At 38.8% G+C, this 25915-nt stretch overlaps 1 protein-coding gene and 1 pseudogene across 17 annotated transcripts in view; both read right to left on the bottom strand.

The window, feature by feature from the left end:
- The window catches only part of Ankib1 (ankyrin repeat and IBR domain containing 1), a 123940-nt gene that overhangs the window by 30311 nt on the left and 67714 nt on the right, over window positions 1-25915 (bottom strand). For all 17 annotated transcript variants that reach the window (XM_087658359.1, XM_087658361.1, XM_087658368.1 and 14 more), the window contains 5 exons: window positions 16722-16930; window positions 15398-15486; window positions 12080-12224; window positions 8419-8585; window positions 2409-2497 (listed from right to left, as the gene is read on the bottom strand). In XM_087658359.1, coding sequence (XP_087514485.1) covers window positions 2409-2497; window positions 8419-8585; window positions 12080-12224; window positions 15398-15486; window positions 16722-16930 — 699 coding nt within the window. The remainder of the gene's footprint in view (window positions 1-2408; window positions 2498-8418; window positions 8586-12079; window positions 12225-15397; window positions 15487-16721; window positions 16931-25915) is intronic.
- LOC147994730 (dead end protein homolog 1 pseudogene) lies at window positions 9542-10719 on the bottom strand (annotated as a pseudogene).

The raw sequence follows: 25915 nt of genomic DNA, 5'->3' as shown, positions 1-25915 counted from the left end.
TGTAAGGCAAAGGACACTGTCATTAAGACAACACGGCAACCAACAGATTGGGAAAAGGTCTTTACCAATCCTACATCTGATAGAGGACTAATACCCAATTTATACAAAGAACTCAAGAAGGTAAGACTCCAGAGAATCAAATAACACTATTAAAAATGGAGTACAGAGCTAAACAAAGAATTCACAGCTGAGGAATACTGAATGGCTGAGAAGTACCTAAAGAAATGTTCAACATCCATTGTCATCAGGGAAATGCAAATCAAAACAACCCTGAGATTCTACCTCACACCAGTCAGAATGGCTTAGATCAAAAACTCAGGTGACAGCAGATGCTGGAGAGGATGTGGAGAAAGAGGAACACTCCTCCATTGTTGGTGGGATTGCAGACTGGTACAACCATTCTGGAAATCAGTCTGGTGGTTCCTCAGAAAATTGGACATTGAAATACTTGAGGACCCAGCTATACTTCTCTTGGGCATATACCCAAAAGATGCCCCAACATATAAAAAAGACACGTGCTCCACTATGTTCATCGCAGCCTTATTTATAATAGCCAGAAGCTGGAAAGAACCCAGATGCCCTTCAACAGAGGAATGGATACAGAAAATATGGTACATCTACACAATGGAATATTACTCAGCTATCAAAAACAATGACTTTATGAAATTCTTAGGCAAATGGATGGAACTGGAAAATATCATCCTGAGTGAGGTAACCCAGTCACAAAAAACACACATGGTATGCACTCATTGATAAGTGGCTATTAGCCCAAATGCTTGAATTACCCAAGAAATAATTCACAGTCCACATGAAGCTCAAGAAGAAGACCAAAATGTGGATGCTTTATTCTTTCTTAGGAGGGAGAACAAAATACTCACAGGAGGAAATACAGGGACAGAGAGTGGAGCAGAGACTGAAAGAAAGGCCACCCAGAAACTGCCCCACTTGAGGATCCATATGTAGCCACCAAACCCAGTCACTATTGCTAATGCCAAGACGTGCTTGCTGACAGGAGCCAGATATGGATGTTTCTTGAGAGGCTCTGCCAGAGCCTTACTGATACCAATGAGAATGCTTGCAGCTCACACTGGACTGAGCATGGGGTCCCCAAGAGTATCAATCAACCAGACCCCACAGATCTCCTGCAGACTAAACCACCAACTAAAGAGTACACATGGAGGGCCTCACGGCCCCAGTCACATACGTAGCAGAGGATGGCATTGTCTGGCATTGATAGGAGGAGAAGCTCTTAATCCTGTGAAGGCTCGTTTCCCCAGTGTAGGGGAATGCCAGGGCGTTGAGGTGGGAGTGGGTGGGAGGGAGCACCTTCATAGAAGGGGGGGGAGGGAGTATGGGAGAGAGGGGAAATGAGATAACATTTGAAATATAAATACATAAAATATCCAATAAAAAAGAAAATGTCTTCACTTTTAAAATATGGGAATTTCTATTGAGAAGAATGTAAAAAGGAATCCTTCAGAAATTCAGAAAATCTATTCAATCACCTGATATATGCTCCATGCCACTCAATCCAAGTGCCATCTCATCTGTAGAATGGGATTGCTAACACCACTTTGGATCCTTTCTACCACAGAGCAGAGATAATGTGCTTGCAGAGGCCTCACGATCTGAATCAAGTGAGCAGGGATCACAGGGCCTCACAGTGGCAAGCATGGGGCTGCATGCATACTGGGGTTGTTTAGGTTGGGGCGCATTGGGTGCCTCCTGTCTCTGACTCCTCTGTCTGCTCTTAGGGCTCTTCCTCCTACTGGGTTGCCTCACTGCCTTGTCTTAGCGTAGCTTTGGGATGGAGGGTGGTTAGGTTTGGTTTTCTCTTGGAGGCTTGCTCCTTTCTGAAAAGGAAGCTGGGAAGAGTGGAGAGAGAAGAAACTGTAGTCAGTATGTATTATATGAGAGAAGAACTTATTTCCATGAAAAAAAGAAGAAGAATTCTAAGAAAATGGGAGGAAAAAGAAGTCTTCATATTTAAACAAATATATAGAACCTCAAAGTAGCAAGAAATTAATTTCTCTTACACATCATGGAAATTCCAGGGAAATAGACTTTTTCTTAGTATAGACGATAGACCATTCATTTCATCTTGCAAAGTACAGAAAGACAAGTTGGCTCACTCAAGGATGAAAAGGGCTTTGTGGAAAGGTTAAGTGTGACCTTCATTTGTACCTTAGGCTAAATAAAAAGTCTGATAAAAGTGAAGATATGCCTGTGATTTCGCCCTGTGTAAACTTACCTCCAAAAGGATCTAAGTGAGAGAGGCCATGGGCATCATGGGGCCTGGCATTAGCAAAACTGAAAATTCCTCTTAAATAAAGATTATGAGACCTATACCATTATCTTTTGAATGCCCACAGGAAACATGTAGCAGAACTATGTAGAATTCCACTCACGTTCCTCTGGCTTCATTTCAGTTATCTTTTGCAGCCAATTTTTCCATGTTTGGCAGTCACAAGGCTCATGTGCTTCACCAAGGCACTCCCTAAGAGACAAAACAGAAAAGCCATTGAAAGATATTCACCATTGCTATATGGATAAAAAACATGGGCGGTGAACACCCATCCAATCTTTTTTTTTTTTTTTTTCGGAGCTGGGGACCGAACCCAGGGCCTTACACTCGCTAGGCAAGCGCTCTACTGCTGAGCTAAATCCCCAACCCCCCATCCAATCTTAAAATTGAAAAAATTAAGGCACAAATAGGATATGAAGAATTTCAAAAGAGATTTTAAAAATGAGAGTCCAAAGCCAGACAACTTCAGTCCAATTTTAAAAATCCGTATGGTTATATATTTTAAGAATTACACATAGGGGTTGGAGATTTAGCTCAGTGGTAGAGCACTTGCCTAGCAAGCGCAAGGCCCTGGGTTCGGTCCCCAGCTCCAGAAAAAAAAAAGAATTACACGTAGTTTATCTAATATATCTTAGTTTTGCAGTTTCAGGAGCTATGAAACAGCTTTATTAACTGCTTTTTAGCTCAAGCTTCTCATTCTTACTGTGGAGGTGTGTGTGCTCAGTGCTAGCAGCCGCTGCTGTCTTAGGGGCCTGTGGTGCTGGAGGGCAGGTCCCATAGGGTTGTAGTTGTGAGTAACTGTGTCTAGTCACCTCAGCCCTGAGTGCCAGGGTCACAGACATCTGCTATCCAGTAAGAACTTTATCCATACATCCATTTTCCCGCACTGCAAACCGTATTTCTATAGTTACATTTTACCTTCAAAATCTCCATAATCAACCACAGTTACTTTTACAGGGTTTCAGAAATTAGATATAAATAGCTGAAAACATTAACCTATCATTTGAGACTCAATTATGTTCTTTCTATGACTATATTAGAACCTGTGAAAATTGTTTGTATATGCTTGGCCTAGAGAGTGGCACTATTAGGAGTTGCTGCCTGCCTGGGTGCTGCCATGCTCCTGCCTTGATGATAATGGACAAATGCTGCCATTATAAGAGTTGCCTTGGTCAAGGTGTCTGTTCATAGCAATAAAACACTAAGACAGAGCCTAACTACTAATAAAAGGCTAAGCCGTTCATAAAATTAGTCATTTTGATTCAGCATTATGCTATATAGTGTACTACAAAGTGTCACAGGGAGAGATATTCCAAATCTAGACATGATATTAACACTAGCACCTTCTTAAATAAAGGTATTTGTAAATATCAAGTTTGTTAAGAACCAAGAGGTTAATATTTCACTGTTAAAAATGCTCTGATACTAACTTTACTTCATAATTATAACTGAAGACTAGAAAAATCAGGTGTTGAGAACTTAAAAACGGGAACCTTTGGGCACTAATGTTGACGTAGCTGTCTGAGGAACAGGTTGGTGGTTTCTAGAAAGTGAAGCAATAATTTCACACTAGGTACTGTATTATTCTTGTTCTAACTTTGGCATATGGTTTAAGCAGACAGGCATCATCACAATGGGGAAGGTATGGAGCCTGGGGTCCACCTGTTACACAGCAACAACTTACTTCCTCAAGCTGGGCCCACTTTGCAGAGGCTCTAAAATGTCCCTAAACAGTATATAAGCTTGGGACCAAGTGTACTAACAAATGACTTTCATTCTCTTAAGGGAAATAAACCAGATTAAAAAGGATGAAAACTGTAGGATTTCACTGCTACTAAATGTAGAGTAGGCCAATTCACAGAGAAAGAAAACAAAGCAACAGTTATCAATGGTTGCTGGGGAGAAGAAGAGGAGGACAAGGTCTCTAGGGGTCACAAAAAAGTTCTGAAAAAAGGAAAGATGCAGTGAGACCGCGTGTGGTGATGCACCCTTTATTCCCAGCACAGTGGAGGCAGAGGAGGGTGTGGAGGCAGGCAGATGTCTCTGAGTTCAAGGCCCGCCTGGTCTACAGAGTAAGTTCCAGGACAACCAGGCCACACTGATAACCCCTCTCTTGAAAAACAAACATGTGAGAGGTGGCAGGTGCAGTTCCTGCAATTTAACAGACACTCGAAATGACTGGGTCAGGTAAAACACAAGTGTGTGTGTTACGAGTGCCCACATGCACGCTCATCTGTGGTAAGTGCAAACTCTCACCATTACTAGCACAGACTCTCCCTTCTATCAGCACAGCAGTAAGGAATACATGCTGTAGTCATGGATAGAAACAAGTATTCCTTCCGATTTGGTGCTTGGGAACTCATGTGGGAATGCAGAACCTCTATTTCTCACCATTCATTAAAAAAAAAAAAGCCTTATTGTTAATTATAATCTCAAGGAAGCAGGGAATAAATCCTGGATATAAAAATAGTCATACATTTGCAGCAACTAAAAGAAATGAGTGAAATTAATAAATATAAATTAGTTCCATTACATTTTTTTATCCCTGGAGATTAAATAGCATATTCCTTATCTTCTCCTAGAAAAATCAATAATAGTATATTGATCTCACTGTCAGAATATATTCTGAGACTAAAATAAAAAAAAATCATGGAAGAAAACCCAATACTCACAAATAGAATCTAAAAAACCCAACACTTCCTCAAAAGGCTGTAACTGATTTATGTAAATACATAGTACACTGCCATTGTCATCAGGCACGCCGGAACATCAGGTTCCATTACAGATGGCTGTGAGTCACCGTGTGGTTGCTGGGAATTGAACTCAGGGCCTCTGCAAGAGTGTAACTGCTTATTGATATGCAGATAGCTCTCTAAGGCTGTGGCTTTAGACAGATAGAAGTTCTTCCTTCCCAACAGTCACAGGACAAAGGCTCTCCACTGCTTCAGGAGCCAGCCCAGTCAGAGAGACATTTTCCAGGGTGTGATGACAATGTCAGTTCCCAGGAATACTGAGAGTGGGTAAAAGGAGATACCTGTAAGAACTACAGCAAGGGCTGTAAAGTAGAGAGAGAGTGCACCACAGTCGCCATTTATCTTGAGCAGTAAGCATCCAAGAAAAGAGGTTTGACCTCCAATACTGTAACAATGGCTACTAGATAGAGTAGCTGATGACCTACATTGCCAATGTAGTCTTGCTAACATGGTAAATAAAACTCTTTAAGAATTTTTGGTTCTTCTTTAGATGTAGTTTTGCTGGCTTCAAACCTGTAATCCTCCTGTCTCAGTCTCCCAAGTTTACTAGGAGACACTACCATACCTTCCACCTAAAAACGCTTTTAATTGGTGACTGCTGTCTGGCATCTACTCAAAGTGTATCTCAAAATGTCCATAAAACATGGTACAGAGGAGAATCCTGGCTAGAGATATTAATGGAATATTCAAGGAAGTGCATAGGTAAGGGGTTATAAAGAAAGGCATGCTTGTCTAAAAGTTTTCAGCCCTGGATGCTAAAACTAACAACAACAAAACAAGAAACGGCCCTTTCTTGAAGATATGCTAATAAACACCACTGTTAGTAGGAATAGAAAATGGCTCCAAAAGGCTCTGAAAAAGAAAAAAAACTTTCTACTTTCAGTCTTTACTACTTGGTGAAAAAAATTTCTATCAAGAAGTTAAACATTCTAGTTATATATCATTGGGAACTTTAGTAATAACCTATACTAAGTGAATTACACAAGAATAATCATTTTTTTTCCTTCTTTTTTGGAGCTGGGGACTGAACCCAGGGCCTTGCGCTTGCTATAGGCAAGTGCTCTACCACTGAGCTAAATCCCCAACCCGAATAATCATTTTATATATTTACTTTTGCTAGAGTTCTGAGTCTTGAAAGCAATTTTCTAAATAACTACATGTATGCATATTGACATTTTGTTTCTTGGTGAAATGAGATAAGAATATCAAAAGATGTGATCATTTCTACTCAAAATTTCTGATTATTGTCAAAACATTTATTCCATATGACTAAGAAACAAAGAAAAAAAAAAAGGATTGTACATTAATGTCCATAGTGCTGGCACAGACTAACTATACAGAAATTCCAGAAAAGTATGTATCAATCACATAGTTGAGTGATTATCAAAACGGAAAGGTAACTAGATTAAACTAAATAACTTAGAATTTGAGTTTGTCCTTCATAAAATCTAATTTCATTTCATTAAGTCACTGACTGACTTTCTTCCTCTCAGGCCGAGGTTCAGAAAATGATTCAGTGTGGGAAGTTCTCAGCTGTCCTTCAAATGATTTGCCAAATGGGATCTAGGTCCACATGGCCTTTCCCAGATCCCAGCCTGGGATGGAATTCAAACCAGAGTCCAAGCTCTGTCTCAGCCTTTCATCTTCTGTGAATCTCAGTCATTAACAGCCTGATATATCTGGGCAGCAGAAAGAGTAAACTGGTACATTTCTTCAAATGCTGAGAAATGTATCATTTACCACCACACACTTGCTTTATTAACTCATTTTTCATGCTATAGTTTTCTCTCTCTCTCTCTCTCTCTCTCTCTCTCTCTCTCTCTCTCTCTCTCTCGGTATTAGGGAGGCAGTCAGTAGCAGTGAATAATAAAATTGTGTAACTGCAAAGATGAAAAAATTTTCTTTTAAATGTTTTGAAAATTTACCTTTAAGGCACATAAAAAGAACTTATTGCAATGTTCTTGGTATTTTATTTTTATCAGTCTCATTTAGCCAGAAAAATAGTAATCTGGTATTGCTTTCTTAATTACTATATCCAAACTCTAGAAAGCAAAGTTTTTCTGTAAGGAAACAATAAATGCTTTACCTAACTCTGTATCAATGGTCTTTGTGGCAACACCTCAATTCTGGGTCACAACTTTAAAACAGATACAAATATACATAAATAAACTCACATAGAAGGCCTTAATTGTGCTCCAACAAAATTTCACTTTTTTAGCTAGGCGGACACAGTAATTTGCTGACCTCTAACCTTCAGCATGTGTGTTTGTTTTTAATGGGAACAGCAGGAAACAGACGTGATGGGACAGGGACAGTTCCACAGCTGCCTTTTTAACATTAGCAGTGCTATGATCAGATGTTGACTTACAACACTAGAGTTTTCATCTAAAATTTAAAGTGCACTTAAGTTTGCTGGTGAAGGCGCTTGCTGTCAGGTCTCACAACCTGGATTTGATCCCTGGAACTCAGCAGGTGCAGAGGAAGAACTGCCTCCCACCAGTTACCTCTGACCTCACATGTGCACTATGTAAACACTGTGAGCACATCCACACATTTGTGCAATACACACATACAGATACATAGGGAATTTTTAAAAATTCAAAAGTATATTTACACAGTATTTTCATAGTTCTGGAAATAAAAGGCAGAATGCTTTTTCTGATTAACTAAGTAAGACTTGATCTACTCTGAAATCAAATGAGCATGCTGAGTGACATAGCCTTTGCAATATTAATTCACCATCAGTTCAACCTTGTTCAATACTCAGGAGGCACAAGAAAATAAGTAAAATACAATATATTTAAAAGCAGTAGTCACGAGGTCTTAACTGGGCTCACGCTTTGCAGTCACTGAAGAACTCATTTTGGGAGAACCTGAAGTCCAAGTCGAAAATCTAGAAAAGACTGCTTAGTTAATCCTATGAAGTCCTGGCTTAGAACAGTTGCCAAAGGCTTACAGTTTATGGAGACATGGAACTATGAACTTTCTAACCTACAGTTTACAATTTTGTTATTACAGAGTAAGAAATGGGCTCTGGAATCCACAGTGGGTTTTCAATTCCATTTCTGCTGCTTCTGTACAACACGTGTCTCTGAGACTGAGTTTCCTTATGGATATAATAGTATGCAATCCAGTACATTGGGAAAAATAATTCAATTAAATAATATAAGCATATTTAGAAAGACTCAGTATGGTGGAAATATCATGCCCATGATAGTTATGAATTGTTTATTACACTTTCTTAAATTACTAAAAATAATACCAAGTGCACTATATTTAAAAATCTGATTCGAGGCTCAAAGTATCTATGAAAACTGTCAGCAAAGCGTTACGGCTGACTGCAGCCTGTCTTATACTAACCAGCAGAAGAGGTGTCCTTTGCCGCAGTCCACAGCAGGGGCTCTTAGCAGTGGGAAGCTGAGTGTGTCAGAGCCAGATGGATTGGACCCCTGTTTTGTCAGCCTGACTGCTCTTTCACAGCCTGCCGTAGGACACCATTTAATGGCAGGATTATTTTCAACAAAAGCCTGTTTAAAAATCATAATAAGAAAAAACAAGAAACGGTTTTAGCTGCAAATTCTAAAACAGAGTATATTTCTACAGCAACTAAAAGCACATAAAAGAAAAATACTAAAAACAGTACTGAAGAGTAAATACTTCAGAATCAAAAATGTAGCAATTATCTTAAGTAATAGAATGATTTTCAAATCTTTTTTTCTTTAACCTAAAAACCAGATAAATGATAATAAGGTAAAAATGCAATTATCTGCATAAAAATATCTAACTTAAAAATGATTTGCTGTCAGGAGCCAACAAGCTAATAATTAGAAGGTGATCTTCCTGAGATGGGTCCACCTTGGATTAAAATCTACGATGGAGCTGTGGTGGGCAAGGCCCAGGAGAAATTCATTTTAGGAAAGATTCCTGTTATTAATATGCTTTTCCTATTATTAACCATATATAACATTCCTGCCCACACTTTTGAGCAGCTCTCTGCAGAACAATGAAGGTCTACTGTCTTGTAGTGATGCTATATAGGCAAATAGATGATTTTTTTTAACCAACCAAGGTTTTAATATAAACAAAACCAGTATAGAAAACCAAAACCACATAAGCCCAAATGAGTGACAAGTAGTGGAAGAAGGGCTCTTGGTTCAGCCAGTTCTCCAAATAAAAACAGATTCATAGTAAGCTTGTGTGTGTGTGTGTGTGTGTGTGTGTGTGTGTGTGTGTGTGTGTGTGTGGTTCAGCCAGTTCTCCAAATAAAAACAGATTCATAGTAAGCTTGTGTGTGTGTGTGTGTGTGTGTGTGTGTGTGTGTGTGTGTGTGTGTGTGTGTGTTGAATATTTGTCAAGCTGGGAATTGACTAAGGATAGTAAGTCAGAGACCTAGTCAGACCCTGGGCTTAGTGGGGATGGGCAAGGGCCCTCACAACTAACTGAGGTATGACAGGGTCCTGTCCTAGCAGGTAAAGTTGCTGTCATCAGGCCCATCTCCTTGGGATAAGTAGTGGCCGCCCAGGCTGCTGGGCCGGGGGTTGGCACAGGCTCTGCTTACCCATTTAGGGTGCCTGTATTAAGGGGTCATGCTTAGCCACAGAACCTGCTTCAGCCCCAGAAGACCATTAGCTGGTCCTAGGTTCACTCAGTGTCTCCAGCAGCTGTGCAGACACAGCATCCTTGGCCACCTCATGCCCATCCTGCCAATGAGAGGTCAGCACAACCCAAATGAGGCCACTGAAAGGCACTGGATGCCCAGGGATCACAACTAGAAGTGATTCCAGCCAGCAGGCACTGTCCCTAAACACTTGGTAAGGGATACTGGGCTGCCTACCGTCATTCATTGACACAGTAGTTGCAGAGCAGAGCAAGCCCCACGGGACCCCAACTTGTCCCTGATTTGGCCCTAGAAACTACAGTGAGGAACCCACAAGCTGTTGGCTGAAGTGCTGCTTCAGATCTGGCTTGAGCCACTCCACAGTCGCCTGCTTTCCACAGAGGCATGACTGGCCTTCTACCAGGGCCTTTTTGGCCATGGCAGCAGCTTGGTGCATGCTGAACTTGAGCTAAAATTTGAGAGGGCACAGACCCAGGGCCGGTAGCGACAATGTCTCCTGCAGGCAGGGACGGAGCAGTTGCAGGGCAAGCAGCACAGCATTCAAACTAAGAGGCAGCCTGCCCACTAGTACTTCTCGGTGTTTCGGCATACCAGGAGCTGGCAGGAAGTCCGCAGCTGGTGGCTGTGTAGTGTAGCTGTGGCAGCCTGGGCACCATAGGCAAAGCTGCGATTCAGGCCACTTGAGGTCCTCATTAGGTGGACATCACAGAGGCGTCCAACGTCACACGTGCCAGAAAGGCAGGATCAGCTGGTGCTCTTACATGTCCTGTGGTAGTTATTGATAAACACCTTGGACCCTGAGGGTGGTGGGCTGTGGGTGGCCCGCCATACTTCCTTTGCCTGTTGACCTGCACCAGGCAGATGCCTGTCTCCCTTATCCACGTCTCCAGGACTACCTTGTTCTCTGGATTCACCCTCTCACACCATCACTCGCACTCCCGTTTGGACTGCATAGCTTTTTCTAAAAGCTTGCAGTTCTCTCTTCAGAACTTCCTTGGGCTTCTGCCTCTGGAAGATTCTCTGCCCTCCACCGATTTCTTAAACCTTAATGATGATCTTAAAAGAATTCCTAAATTTACAGTAATTGTTAAGCTCTTTTAATAACACTCCTATTAAATCCTCTCGAACTGCAGTGAGAGCCCTGCCAGTCTTTAGTACCATGAGTTAACTGCTTCTGAGATAGCAATCGGGTATCTGCTACTCAGAGCACATTCTAAAAGGTTGTAAAACCATTCACCAAAGGTCACAAAAGGGAACTAATGAATTATTATAGGCTAGGACAGAAGATAAAATATTGACTGGGTTTATCTATACAAAACTTCACTAATAACTTAGTTATGGCTTTTAACTATCCATGAACCTATAAAGCTATGACAGATAATGAACGTTTAGTCAGATAATTACTTCTAACGGATATGCATACAAACATTCTTGTAAACGTCTAATTTGACTTATGATTTGAATTTCTGTGTAAACCTGTGATGAACTTTTTACCGTGTGACCATGTCTTCTGAAAGATAAGTGCTGAAGACAAAGAGAGGGTAGTGTAATTCTCTTTATTCCCCTTTCTTAGTATTCTCCTTGTCCTGCTTTGTTTTTACTCTATTTAACCCCCTTCATTAGGTCCTTTATCCCCTTTTCTTATAAGCTCCTTCTCCCTTCTTCTTAAGAGAAATTCATAATAAATTTTTTAGAGAGAACTCAGAAATAAAAGCTAAACTCACTTTCGCCTAAGCCAGCAGCTTTTAACCCCCAGAATGAGCAAGAAAGTTTTTAAGATCTTTGAGAAGCTATGAACAAGCTTTTAGAATAGTTAGAGAGCTAAAGTGTTTGGAGACCATCAGTCTTTAAAGCTACACTGGAGTCCAACTCTGTGTCTCCCTTCACCCGCTCCAGGCCAGGAGGCTCCCGCAAGTTTGCCAACATTTTGTGCTACTATTTTGATTAAGTGTAAGAAGGAACTTGTGTATAATTATGTTATATTTTAACACTAAATTTCTAAAGATTATCTTGATAATATTATAAAAACTATTATAATACTTCTTACACCAAAGGAGTAAAGTGTTTTTTATTGTATTAAGCTATTAATTGGAATAAAAATGATTAATTTCTAAGTTAAAATTTGTTTGTAAATATTCCTCTCAGGAATATAAAATATTGTCAGGAAAAAAGTAGGTTCCATGAAAATATGTACTTTGAAATTCATTTTCATCAGTTATAAAAAAGGGACAACAGCTTTTTTGGGGAGCGGTTTTCATTTTGCCTTTAATACTTACAAAATGCTGGTTTGGCTCAAAGTTAATTAATATCAACATTACTATATAATTTTTTCTGGGAAAGAAAAAAGAAAACATTATTTTGTTTATAAAAATAAAACACAGGCTTAATACCCTGATACCATACCTTTATATCAAACTGTAGGTATCGTTTGTCCATCTCCTTAGAAACTACACTTTCTATGACATCTACAGGCACAAGTTGAAAGCATTCATAGGCAGGGCAGAAAATGTTATGGGCTTCACCTTCTTGAATTTTCAGATTTAAAAACCTATTAAAATAGCAATTGATAGAAAAAAGAGGATGAAGTTATCTGTACACACTAAGAATGTTTTCTTGTTAAAGATTTTCTATGAGAGTGTAATCAAAATAACACCGAGAGCTACATGGTGCAATGGTATTCACCAAGACCTGGGCTTACTCTTCTCCCTCACTCTGCCAGACAATGCACATGAAGTTTTAACTTACTGAATATTATCTATGTACAAGCAAGAAACAAGCTTCTTAAGTCTGAACTTTAATGGATTTTTTTTTGAGACAAGGTCTTATGAGTCTAGAAGGCCCTGAACTTGCTCTCTAACTGAGAATGTCCTGGAACATCAGGTCTTCTTGCCTCCCTCACACGTGTTGTTGAGATTACAGGTATGTGCCACGCAGGCCAGCTTTATATGATTCTCAGGTTGGAACGCATGCATGCTAGCCAAGCATTCTATGGAGAGACATTCCTAGCTGTGCATTATACTATATTTAGCAATTCTAGAGAAAACAAATGGAAAACAGTTAACTAAATTATAACTGCCTGGTATCATAATCAACAACTTCCAAATTTTTATCATTGTCTTCCTTTAGTGCTATCTATTAATTTCAATGTACTTAGGAAGAGAGGGAAAAACCACCAAGGGAGACTTAGAACGACTGCATTAGACTGAGGCTTAAGCCTTACTATTGGGAAGAATGTCTTTGTGGGGGTAGAAAGAATAGGTTACTTTTAAGTCGATGGCACAGATGCCTCAAAGCATCTGGCTACAGTTACAATGCAGAGGAGATGGTCAAAGTGAAATAGATGGGGTTTTCAAGCTTTATAAGGCCCTTTAAACACTATTCTTCATTAAAGGCCAAGTTCTATTTTGCTATGTGCTGCTGAAGGAGTGTTCTTGCATTTATGTATTTGTGTGAGATGGGGCACGCACACTCACTGCAATGTGCATGTAGGGAGCAGAGGACAACCTGCAGGAGCCAATCCTCTCCTTCCTTAACGTGGCCTTGGGGAATCAAACTCAGGCCACCATGCTGAGAGGGCAAATGCCATTACTTGTTAAGCCATTAGTCCTTTGAAGACTGATATTAATTTTACAAGATTTTTCTTAATATATCTACTACCCAATTTGTTTACTGGTGTCTGGTTTGACAAGAGCTGCCATGGGTCAGGTGGAGAATGCTAAACAGATGGTATAGTATCAAGGAAAACAATAAGAACAAAATTTAACCCTTACCAAATTCTTTTCTGGTTAGTGTTAGGTAAGAATAGAGGATAGTTTCTATGATACTGGTTATACGAGGAAGGTCATTAAAGGTCAAAATATCAAGTAATTCATAGGAAAGGTCAATTTTTCACATCAGAATCAAGTCCAACAACCACCAATGGTAAAACCTAGCTAACACTCCCTCAGCCAAAATAGTTAAAACTTAGAAACTAAATAACCCAGAGAAGAGTTTCTGCTCAAGAATTGTGTCAAAAATTGATTTAGTTTATGAGTTTGACTCTTTTTTTTTTTTTTTTTTCGGAGCTGGGGACCGAACCCAGGGCCTTGCGCTTCCTAGGTAAGCGCTCTACCACTGAGCTAAATCCCCAGCCCCATGAGTTTGACTCTTATGAATTAGTTAACTTGTATTAGCTACATTGACTTGATCCCATTATGTGTGTGTGTATGTATGTATATATATGTGTGTGTGTGTGTGTATGTATATACACATACATACATATTTTCAGGGGTGAAGGAAGGTGGGAGAGGAGTATAGAAAGGCAGGAAGAGATGTGTAGGTACATGTAAGGGTGGGTGCATTTGCGTGTGTGTGTGTGTGTGTGTGTGTGTGTGTGTGTAAGATGACCTGAAGTGTTATCTTGGAAAGACTATCATCCACCTCCTCTGAGGTAGGGTAGAGCCTCTCACTGCCATGGAGCTAGAGGCTAGGCTGGCTGGCCAAGGGGCTCCGGGCACAGACTCTCCCACTGGGTCTATAAGTGCATGCTATTATGTGTGTTCTAGGAACTGAGCTTGGTTTCCAATGCCTGGGCAACCACTTCACCCACACTCGACACTAATAAGAAAATATGGGAAGCTAACAGAGACACTCATTATCTTGATTATGGTGATAGTTCCATGTACACATGCCTCAATTTATGACCTAATTTATTTTAAATGTATAGATGGATATATAACAATTGTACCATAGTAAAACTGTAAATAAATCAATACAAAAAAAACAAAACAAAAACCAATTGCAGCAAACCACCAGGTCTTTGCTATCTCAAACACGTAATGCTCCCTACATCCCTATACCTGGTACCCCATATTCCATGAAAAAAAAATTAAAGATTTTCTTAGATACTTATGACATTTTTTGCTTAATCATTAAATAAAAAGTTTTGTGAGTCCCCAGAAACAGTAAGATTCTATACTGTTCATTTATACTAATCTGCATTTATTTCAAACACTGTCTCAAAAAGTTCAAGGTAAGACATGAGAATGTGTAAATCTAAGACAGAATCTAAGAGGAAATGAGAGAAAGCATGAGAAGAAAAACAGAATTTCTACTGTAATACATATCCAATCACTAGTGTGGGCATTTGACTTCAGATTAACAGAATTTCAATTATCTGCATTCTTACAATTTTCAAGGCTACTGCTTGCTTTAAAAAGTTCAGAGACAGGGCTGGGGAGATGGCTCAGTGGTTAAGAGAACTGAGTGCTCTTCCAGAGGTCCTTAGTTCAATTCCCAGCAACCACATGGTGGCTCACAACCATCTGTAATGGGATCTGGTGCCCTCTTCTGGTGTGTCTGAAGAGAGTGACAGTGTACTAACATATAAATAAATAAATATTAAAAAAAAAAGTTCAGAGACCACCAATGCTTAAAATTCTTGGGATATAAGATAGAAACTGATTCTTGATATTTAGATGCACACCTGAAATTTATATTACATTATATAAATATAAATATAATATAAAAGAAAATACTAACATAACTGTTTAGTTATACTTTCCTTGATGTCAAAGAGGAAAAACAAAAAATATTCTTTCTTTGTGAAACAGTACATTTCAGTGCAACTAAAAAACCAATATAAATAATCCGCATTATTAAATACTGAAGACAAACGATTTCATTACCAAATCCAAAGTGCTATCACTTAGTAAGAGATGAGTAAGCTGCACATATACTCACGACTCCCAACAGCCTCTACAAAAGTCATGTCCACAGGGCATATCCACTGGATCTTCAAACACGGAAATACTGCACATACAAATGTCGCACTGGGGATGCACAAGAAAAATGACTTAATAGGGTCATACCCTGAAGAGAAGCAATACATTGATTTTGCTCAATAGTTTAAAGACGAAAATATTACAGTAATTATAAATCTTAAAAATTTGAAAGTTTCAAAGCTACAAGGTTGACTATCTTTTTATATTTCCCATTTAACTAAGTTTACCTATTAATCAGCACTGAGCATTAGGAAAGGGAAATATAAGAAATAAATCATTATCTATTCAGGTCAAGATCACATGGCATGCTACAAAGTAACAAGTTCAGCATGTTATCTTTCCTTCTATGCTTACTGTGGAAAATACATAGGAACAGAGAAACTGTGCTTTGAACACAATAATTCAGGATATTAAAAGTGGAAACTTGGGTTGGGGATGTGGCTCAGAGGTACAGTGCTTACCTAGCAGGGTTGATCACCTGAGTTCAAGTACCAGCAACTCTTAACTCAATAACCCCTGCCCTCAAAACACACGCACGCACGCACGCACGCACGCACGCACATGCTGAAGTGTTCAAGCAACTAAGTCTGATACAAAACTATGTTGCCTTCTAAGATGACTTAGGAGAAGCAAACTTTGTTACAAATGTGAATTACAGAAATAGCATTTTGCCTTCCCAAATGTTCCTACAATAGACAAAGGGAAGCTTTCTTATTTATTACAACTTTCCAGTGGCTAAGGCTGTCAAATGCACCATAATCTCCTACACGGCAAAGCAGCAGGGTGCTGTTTGTTTATTGTACACAAGGGCAGGACCATTGCCTGTTAAAGGAGAAGCATTTATTAGGAAAATATACTGAATGAACTTGGAAACTTTGCTAGAACAAGCATATGATCATCAGAATATTATAACTGCTTTAAAATATTAACATTCAGTAAATTATTTTAAAAATTTCATTTTAGGTTAAGGATACATACTATAAACTAAGTTTTAGTGTTTCAGTATGTTTATTTAAATACATTGAATACTTTAAGGTAAAAATGTAGTATATGTTTTTTCCAAACTGTTTTGAAGTGAGAAAATATTTTGCTTTCCAACCTATAATACAGAGATCACAAAATCATTCTATAGTAGTAAGAATTTACAAAAGCACAAAACTAACCAAGCCTTCAAAATGAGGTAAGAGACTCAGTTACAGTAACACAACCAACCACTCCACAGGACAGTATCACATAGCTTCAAAGTGGAAAGACTAAAACTATGGAAGTATGCTAAGCCATACCAGACTGGTATCTAGATCCCCAGGAGACAGGCTGATCTCATCTGGAGAGGTGACAGAGGACCGTGTAGTCCTTGGCGTCCTCGGGGAAGGCAGCGTGTCCCAGGCATTGCACCCACTGGGTGGTGGAGCTGGCATCTGCACGCCTGACCGCTGGCAGCAGTTCTCCGGGTTGGACATCCATGCTTCAAGCAACTTCTCCCTGTCCCAATCTTTCAGAAAAACAAAACAAATATCTATGAAAACCAGGAAACAACAATATTTTAAAACCTACTATAAATTGAAACAGGATAAATGAAGAAGATACAAGTTAAAAATCATACAATTTATACATAATAGTAACTTTGAAGGCATGTCTAGGTAGACCAAAGTCAGAATTCCTAGTAATTTCTACTATTATTTTAAGTAGATATTTCACTTAGACTTTACTAATTTTTTTGGTAGAGGTTTAATTTAGCCACTTTCTTCTTTTAGTACATAATTTTGCAATTGCCTTCACATGGTCTCTAGTTGTAAGATGGTTACATAGTCCTAAAGGTCACTTTAGGGTCTGATAGGTAAAGGGTCTGATAGTAGAAGGACTTCCCAAATTAATTCGGTTATAAATAAAATTTTAGTGAATTTAGCCTAAATATGGATTAATTTAGAACAGATAATCTTTTTGTGAATTTTATAGAACAGTTAAGTGAAACATTATTATAAAGTCTAGAGTCATAAAAATGCAAAATTAAAAAACTAAAAAGCTAAAATATTCAATAATTTTGCTTGGGGTTGTATTTATAACATATTTATTACATATACTAATTTATTTCTCCTAATAAAGTTTTCAGTTATTATTTAAATTGAAGAAACTAAGACCCAGGGAAGTTATTTAACTTACCCAAGCTCAGAAAGAGACTTGAAACCACTTTTGGGATTTCAAGACTGTGTTCTTTCCACTACGACATACTGTCAAGTGTATTAAAAGTGCCCCCCTCAAATGTAAAACAGAACCATATAATGCAGTCACACACTGGTTCACAAGAACCAAAATCAGCCCGCCACTGCAATACCTGGACAGTCATGTCTGTGACACTAACTGAGACTGCTAATGAAATCAAGCGAGGTCCTGATCAGATGAACAGACAAAGAAAACACTCATCCCACATACCACACAATATCCCTTACCCTGCACAACAGCAACACACACACACACACACACACACACACACACACACACACCCCACACTAACATAATTTTTAAAAGTTCTACTACAAACTATGTAAAATTTATTAAATATGTAAAGGTTTTATGTAAACCTTTTTTTCTACTATTCTGCTTCTACTTCCTGTTTCTTATGCCTACCATATCAGAAAATACTGTCTATAATTTCTGTCATTTCCTTAGTGTATTTAGAACTCCACATAGTTATTATCTCCCTTTTCTTCGTTTTAGTAATATGGAAAAGAAATTTTAAAAGTTACCTGCCTTTTTAAATGCTCTCCAAGCAATCTGATTCAGATTCCAGGAAAAGAGAAATTCTTCTGATGTGTTTTATCAGTAATGGCTCATTACATTATATAATCACAGATGATAATGATCTGTACACAGTGGATGCAAGTTAAGTGCACAAGAAGACTGAATAGGAGTATTCCTACACTTGACAAAGGGAACACTGCAAGTCAAGTTGAACTGGCACTAGGGAAACTTATTGTATAATAAGGTCAAACTCAATGACGTATTAGAAAACAAACACAGGATGACGTATACCACCAGACCAGCTAGAGTAAGAACTCTTGGAGGAGGAAAGTGGTTGAGGATTATGCAAGGTCACTTATAACACCAGTATGTTCGAAGAGAATAACAAGTATTGACATTTCTAAGACTGAAAAAAGTACAACACATTGAAAACTGATTCTTGGTTTTTTAAACAAAGCGTAAAAGGAGACTGTCAGTAGAATGAAAAGGCAGCTTGAGAACAGGAGAAAATTATTAGTAGTAATTAAATGTCACGCTACTCTCCCACTACCAGTCAATAAAATAAGATTAATGAGCCAAACACAGTTCTCAAACAATCAAAAGGTAAACACATATTTTTAAAGTGTTCAACATCTTTAGCCACTGGGACTCCACCTCACTCTATTCAGAATGGCTACAGAATAAAACAATAGTTATTTCTGGTAACAAGGACGTGGAACTTAGAGACCCTACTCACTGATTGCTGGGCTGTTTAATGGTATAGCCACTATGCAAATCAGTATGTATGTTTCTCAAAACCGGGACATAAAATTACCACACATGACACAGCTTCTGGGCACACACCCAAAGGGTTCTATAGATACCATAGGGACACCTGTCTATCCATGTTTATTGCCACTCTAGTCACAAAAGCAAGAAAATGGAACCAGCTTACATATACCTGAACAAATGAAAAGATAATAAAAATGTGGCACACACACACTGAAATTTTGCTTATCTGTAAAGAAAAATTGAATTATAAAATTTCAGGAAAAGGTCTATAAATTATTATATTGAAGTATCCCAGATTTAGAAAGACTGTATGTTCTCTTATATATGGGTCCTAATCTCTACTTTATGTATAAATTAATTATATGAATGAATAGGATATGCCATGATATAGAAAAGAGGCGAGATGGGAAAAGCTAAAGGAAATGGGGGAGGTCTTAGGACAGAGAGGCTCAGGGACCTGGGCTACAATGGTTATGGGCGGCAAGAGAAGGAGACAGGAAAGGGGAGGCGGATCAACATGCGGTCAACTGAAGTTTTAGGTGAAGGGCAATGAAGGAGAGGACAAATCTCCATGCAAACAATTATAATTTTAATCCATCTCTTATAAAAACAGACTCAATTTTTTATCATAAAACTGAATCTTGAGATGCACCTTAGTTTAAAGAGCTTTTCTAACATACAAAGGCTCCAAGGATTGATCACTTAGTAAAGCACCAAAAAAGAAGAAAGCACAAAGAAACCTGAGGTAAGACAGACATGGTGGTACACAACTGTGATCCCAGAACTGGAGAGGTCGAAGCAGGAGGATTGCTGTAAGTTTAAGACTAGCCTAGACTACACAACAAGATTGTATCACAAACCAACCAGCAAACCAGTCAAGCAATCAAATTCCTCAAAACTCAGGACAGCATCTTCTTCATAACTTTAGGTTAAACGAGGGCTTTATTAGGTAACAACTGGCAATGGCATGATCTGTAAAATAAATTAATTAATGTTTTCATAACAAAGTTTCTGTTAGCAAGTGAGAGATGTTTCTTTTAACCTGGAAACCTAGTTAGTGAATCTAAATAGTGCATCCCCAGGATTAGTTTCCATGTACTCACTGATATATTACTTTAAAAAAAATCAACTTCCTCTCTAAATTAAGCCCTATACAATATCCCATTTTTCTCCAAGGACCCTGTTTGCAACACAGTAAGGCACAAACTGATGTCTGATGTTTTTTCTTAATCCAAGAAAATGAAATGCATCACTAACAATGAGTGTTACAATGGTATGTTACACAATAGAAATAAACCAGATCTCGTGTGTGTGTGTGTGTGTGTGTGTGTGTGTGTGTGTGTGTGTGTGTGTACTACCATTATACAAATGATATGAATAGCCTTCTTGTAAGTCACAAGATACCCAAAAGACATGTTTTGAATAGAATAAGCTGGGTTCAGTGTCTGGCAAAAGGAAGTAGCTTATACAAGTCCTACAAACCACAGCCACAGACGATGGACAAAACATAAGTCATAACTCTCTGAAGACACTGGTGAGCAACAAAGAGCAGGCAGAAAATGGAGAGCACTGATGCTTGCCCAACTGAGAGAGCACGGTGCTTGTTTGTATGACATTCCAAGGCATCATGGACAAAGTGATAAACAGTCAATAGTGGTGTCGTAGTTGTGTAATTAGAAGAGTATGTAGACTAGTATTCAGTGATGTCAAAATTTATGTTAATATTACTTCTTAAAAACATTATTTTCACATTAATCTTACTACTGTTGAAAACAATAGTGATCTCCCTGTGTTGGATTTTTTCTCTCACATAAATGACATTACTTTTAGAATCATGTAAAACATTACTACAAAGAAAAAAAAAACAAGCCAGTTTAGTTTTTTTTATTGTGAAATTAACAATTGCAAAAAAATTCAAGTTGCTTTTTCTTCTCTGTATCTAAATTTAAAAATTTAAAAATAATATTGCCAAAGGCTACTTTTGTATTAGGTATTTGTCTGTAACTATAATCTGTCAGGGCACTGTATCTAGAATACGTAGCCCATTCAGTTCTTTAAAATTTTCTCTTCGTTGCCCTCCAAATGTAAGCAACGGTGCACAGTATAAAAATCAGCTTTGGAAACAGGCTGTGTAGAATTCAAATCCCACATGTGTTACTTATTTAACTCTGAAGTTGGGCAAAATCTAGAAAAGTTATAACCACATGTACTCAATCCTTTCAACTGAGCCCTTAGTAAAACCAACAGAAAGCATCAACAGTAAAAAAAAAAAGAAAAAAAAAAAGAAAAAAAAAAAGAAAAAAAAAAAAAGCATCAACAGTGCCACCCACTGAGTATTATCAACTCCTAATGCTCTCTTTAGACTAAAGTAACCATAAATTAACATAAAGATAAATATTATCTTCCAAATTTAAAGAAATTTCTTTAAAAATTTGGAGCCATTGAAAGTGGTAATTATAACGACTTAAAAATGTTTAGGATATATTGAGGAAATTTTAATAAAAATTGATTCTCATTTAAAATATATTAAGTATTATCAAAGTATGAAGCATACAAAATAATTTTCTTGTATATTATGAATTCTTAACATAGTTTCATTATATCATCTTTTTTTTGTTCTTGTTTTGTTTTGTTTTTTGAGGCAAGGTTTCTCTGTGTCTCCCTGGCTGTCCTGGAACTCATTGTGTAGATCAGGATCTGTCCTTGAACTCAGAATGCTGGGATTAAAGGTGTTCACCACCACTGCCTAGCTCCAATATGTCTTTGTAAAATTTGTTTACATTGGTGTTCTGTCTCTATGTAAGTCTGTATCAGAGTGTCAGATCCCCTGGAACTGGAATTACAGACAGCTGTGAACTGTGGTTGTTGGGATTTGAACCCAGGTCCTTTGGAAGAACAGTCAGTAAGTACTCTTAACCATCTCTCCAGCCACCTGTTACATCATTTTTTAATAAAGGAAATGGTATTATAGCACATTCATGGATTAAATGTGCCAAGTTTAGTCTTACCTACTGCAAATACTTCTCAGTGCAATTTATCTGCTTTAATTCTATCTTATTAGTCATTTAGTAAACATTTGCTGAATATCTTTTAAATGAGGTGATGGAGTTATTTATAAATGGCAGCTGACAGATGAGGAGGGAGGAAAGGCACTATAGTAGAGAGAAAACAATGCTCAGAGGTCTAGCGGTGGGAGGAAAGGTGGCACTGTTGTGGTATTACAAGGTCAACAGAGCTGGAGCAGAGACCAGGGAGAAGCACTGTGAGGGCCACACAGGGCATTTCCAAACTATTTCTACCTTCACTTTAGCAGTGATGGAAAAGTCCAAGTAGAGCTGGGTTGGGGACATGAAGGGTAAACTGTCACGACTAAATCTGAAAAGTGTACTCTGAGTAGAGTAGGAAGGCAACACTTTGTACATGTTGTGCGTGCAGGAAAGAAACAGAGTAGAAGAAGGCCGTATATGCTGTAAATGAGGCAACCGTGGAACACGAGAGGCGACAATTTGGTAGTGACAAGGTCCAGGGACCGAGGAGAAGAAATATCAGCTTGTGTCCAGGTCTGTGCCGTGACTACCTCGCCGGTTGTCTGCTGCTTCCGTCTATGGAGACTGGAATGCCAGTGAACAAAGCACACTCGGAAGACTAGGACTGTAATTTTTTATATGAAAAACTTACGTGTTCTGATGTTCTGGAAGGACTTTCAGAAAGGTGTTATATATAAGATACAGAGCTCAGAACTAAGATGTGTTGTAGAGGGAGAATCTACACTGATACAAGCCTTGGGTGAAGAGAGCCCATGTAGAACAGAGATGAAGAACTGCAAAGCAGTTATGAACTTCCACTAATATGAATTTATTCTAAGGGCAAGCAAGTTAGTACTATACTATTTTAGATATTTTACTTTATTTTTCAGCAGGTCCCTGTTGCGTGTAATTTAAAAAGTCCATGCTAGCTCTGGCTAGGCTCTAGAACCAGTGGCTGCCCATTCCCCCTTGCCCAGTGCTGGCCAGGTCCCCAGGCTGGCTTGCTATGCTGCCCAAACAATGAACGCTCCGAGGTTTCGCCCTCTCTCTTGCCCACCTAAATCATCGCAAATGGAAAACGGTAGACAGCCTTAATATTTAATACCAGCCAGATGTGTGCCAGTAAATCTCCAACCCCAATATGCCCACGCAAAGAGCGCATAACTCAGTTATAATATTTATAAGCTGCATGTGTGGACTGGGCACACTCACCACGACACTACTCTTTCCCCAGCTTTGAGGCTGAGCCCTGATTACTTGTGGCTCCTCCAGGCCATGTGGTTCCCTCTACCTTCCTTCTACCTCCTCGTCTCCCACCTTCCCCTCTCTCCCTTCCTCTGTCTCATCAGCTCAGCTTCCACCTTCTCCCGCTTTCCCTAACACTTCCAGCCCCACCTTTCCCTTCCACTGCTCAATCACAGGCTCTAGCCTTTACTTGACCAGTTAAAAATGGGCAGAAGGTTCACATGGAATCACTTGAGTATGTGATCCACTCCTTGTCTGGGGCAACCCATCTTCAGGAGGCAGAATTAGCATCAAAATAAAAACAGCACCAGGGCAACCCACAACAGGTCCCACCGCATCTCATAAGCTCAGGAGTTTAGAGCACTTGTTGCCTTTGCAGAGGACACTGGTTGGATACCCAGCACCAACATGGTGGCTCACAACTACCGGTAACTACAGCTCTAGGAGATCCAACACTCTTTTCTGCCTTCCATAGCACAAGGCCAGCATGTAGTGCATGCAGGCAAAACAATCATACACATAAAATCAATCTAAACGTTTTTTAACCACATAAATTGCTTTTATTACTGCAAAAAGTCCAGGAGGATGTCATTAAGATTTAAATTACTATTTAGTAAACATCACAAAAACATTTATTACTTCTGTTTAACTTTGGCCAATTTTATTAGCTCAGGTCTACATTTGACAACAGACAGCATAATCTGCATTCCTTGAAAAGCTGAGTGTCAGCAAGACTATGGTCTTCCAGCAAGCTGAGTTTATAGCTCTGAAGCAGAGCTATACTTACCCTAACAGAGGGTAACTGTGCCTTGTTCTATACTCTGATACAACTCATCTCTGTAAACCTATTTCATCATCAAATGTCAGTAATGCTACCTAAGTACTACAGAAGAGATGCCATCAGAAAGTTCATCCTGCACTTAATGTTTAAACAGGAGAAACACAAAATAAGTGCTTTGTCAAGTTATCAGAGCCAGGCATGGTAGGATGTACCTGGACTGGGGGAACTAACAGCTAAAAATGAAAACAATAAAAAGCTATTATAAAATGGACAAATGCTGAACAGAGAAATTCTGTTGGATTTTCCTTTGAGAACATAGGTATCTGTGGCAAAGATGACTATTTGCAAAACTGTTAGAGTATAACTGTTGTTACTCACACTCAGGCAGGGCTGGATGGCTAAAATCTAGCCAATGAAATAAATACTTGTAGGGATGATACACGACACAGCTGGGGTGGGCTCAGAAACCTTACCACACCTACTCTTCCCTTTCCAACTGGTTGGCTATAAAGTTGGAGATAAACAACTTCAGGGTGTCAAGCTTTGTGGCCCTGGTTGACTGTGTGGAGGAGAGCCACGTTTTACACCGAGATGGAAATGCTGTGAACCATGTGTGTAACATGATTAGGACATATGTCAGGAGCTAGCGGATCCTAGGTGTTAACATAGTTCTTACCCACAGAGGACATGTTTTATGACTTCCAGTAGAATCCTGTGGACAGCACTACACCATATATATGTAATCTTAAGTACATAGATATCAAGAACTTTTAAAAAATTGTATTCATGTACACTGGTGATAAAGTTTAGCTTATAACTTACCAACAACTAGTACTCTAAAAAACTTCCAACATCAAGTTGCTATGACTGAGTAAAGCCAGGCTCCTCAGACATGATGAGGGGGTGGAGTACTGCACACAGGTCCAACACGGCACCAAAGCCTCACCCAGCTGTATGCTGGGCCTGGCTGTGTGCCGTTGCAAGCCATTCTGAATGGTGTGCAATTAAAAACTTACAATTTGTTTCTTGAACTTTCTGTTTGGTAATTATGGACTTTAGCTGAGCACGGCCAACTAAAACCATTGAGAGCGAGACCTGTGAGGGCGGATGAGATGCTGCCTGAGACCCACTGATGAATAGCTTCCATTTTTCTGCCAGGACAACATTTTATTTTTTTAATAGTTTTTTTTAATTGTTTTTATTTTTAGGTTTTTGAGACAGAATATAACTCTATAGGGCAGGCTGTCCAGAACTTTATTATGTAGCCCAAAGTGATCCTCTGATTTGTGACTCCTAAGGGCCGAGTAAGTTTAGGTATTTTGAGACACAGTCTTCCTATGTAACTTATGACACTCTTGAACCTCTGCCTCCTAAGTTATAGGATTTTAAATGTTCTCCGAACTCCCAGATTCTGTACAAGTTCTCATATGATTGTTAGGTGTTGTCATTAGCCAAAAGGAGACTATTCTGTTATTAAGTTGTATGACTTTAAAAAACTTTTTTTTTTTTAAGATAGAGTACCAGGTAGCTCAGGCTAGCCCCAAATTTGCTATATAGCTGAAGATAAAACCAAACTTCTGATCACCCTGCTTATATCTCACAGTGTTGAGATTACGAGTGTGTACTACCAAGTCCAGATTAACGAGTGCTAGGGATAATGCAGGCCTTTCCACATGCTAAGCAAGTGTTCCTCAAGCTATATTTGAACTATATCTATAATCCTAAAAGGCTGTCAAGAACTTCTACATTTAAGTTTTTTGACTCAGGATTTAATCCAGAGCGCAAAAGATGATAATAGAGAAACAATTTTAAAGCAAAAACAGATTTTAAAAACATTTCAGGGATGTTTATTCATGTTACAAGTACTTACTGATAATAATATACATTAGGTATTTTGGAAACACCCACCCCCCCT

This window comes from Rattus norvegicus, chromosome 4 (assembly GCF_021556685.1).
Source record: "Rattus norvegicus strain SHRSP/BbbUtx chromosome 4, alternate assembly SHRSP_T2T, whole genome shotgun sequence".
NCBI classification, from domain to species: Eukaryota; Metazoa; Chordata; class Mammalia; order Rodentia; family Muridae; genus Rattus; species Rattus norvegicus.
The sequence above is the reverse complement of the archived record's forward strand: the minus strand, read 5'-3'. Positions and strand labels throughout refer to the sequence as shown.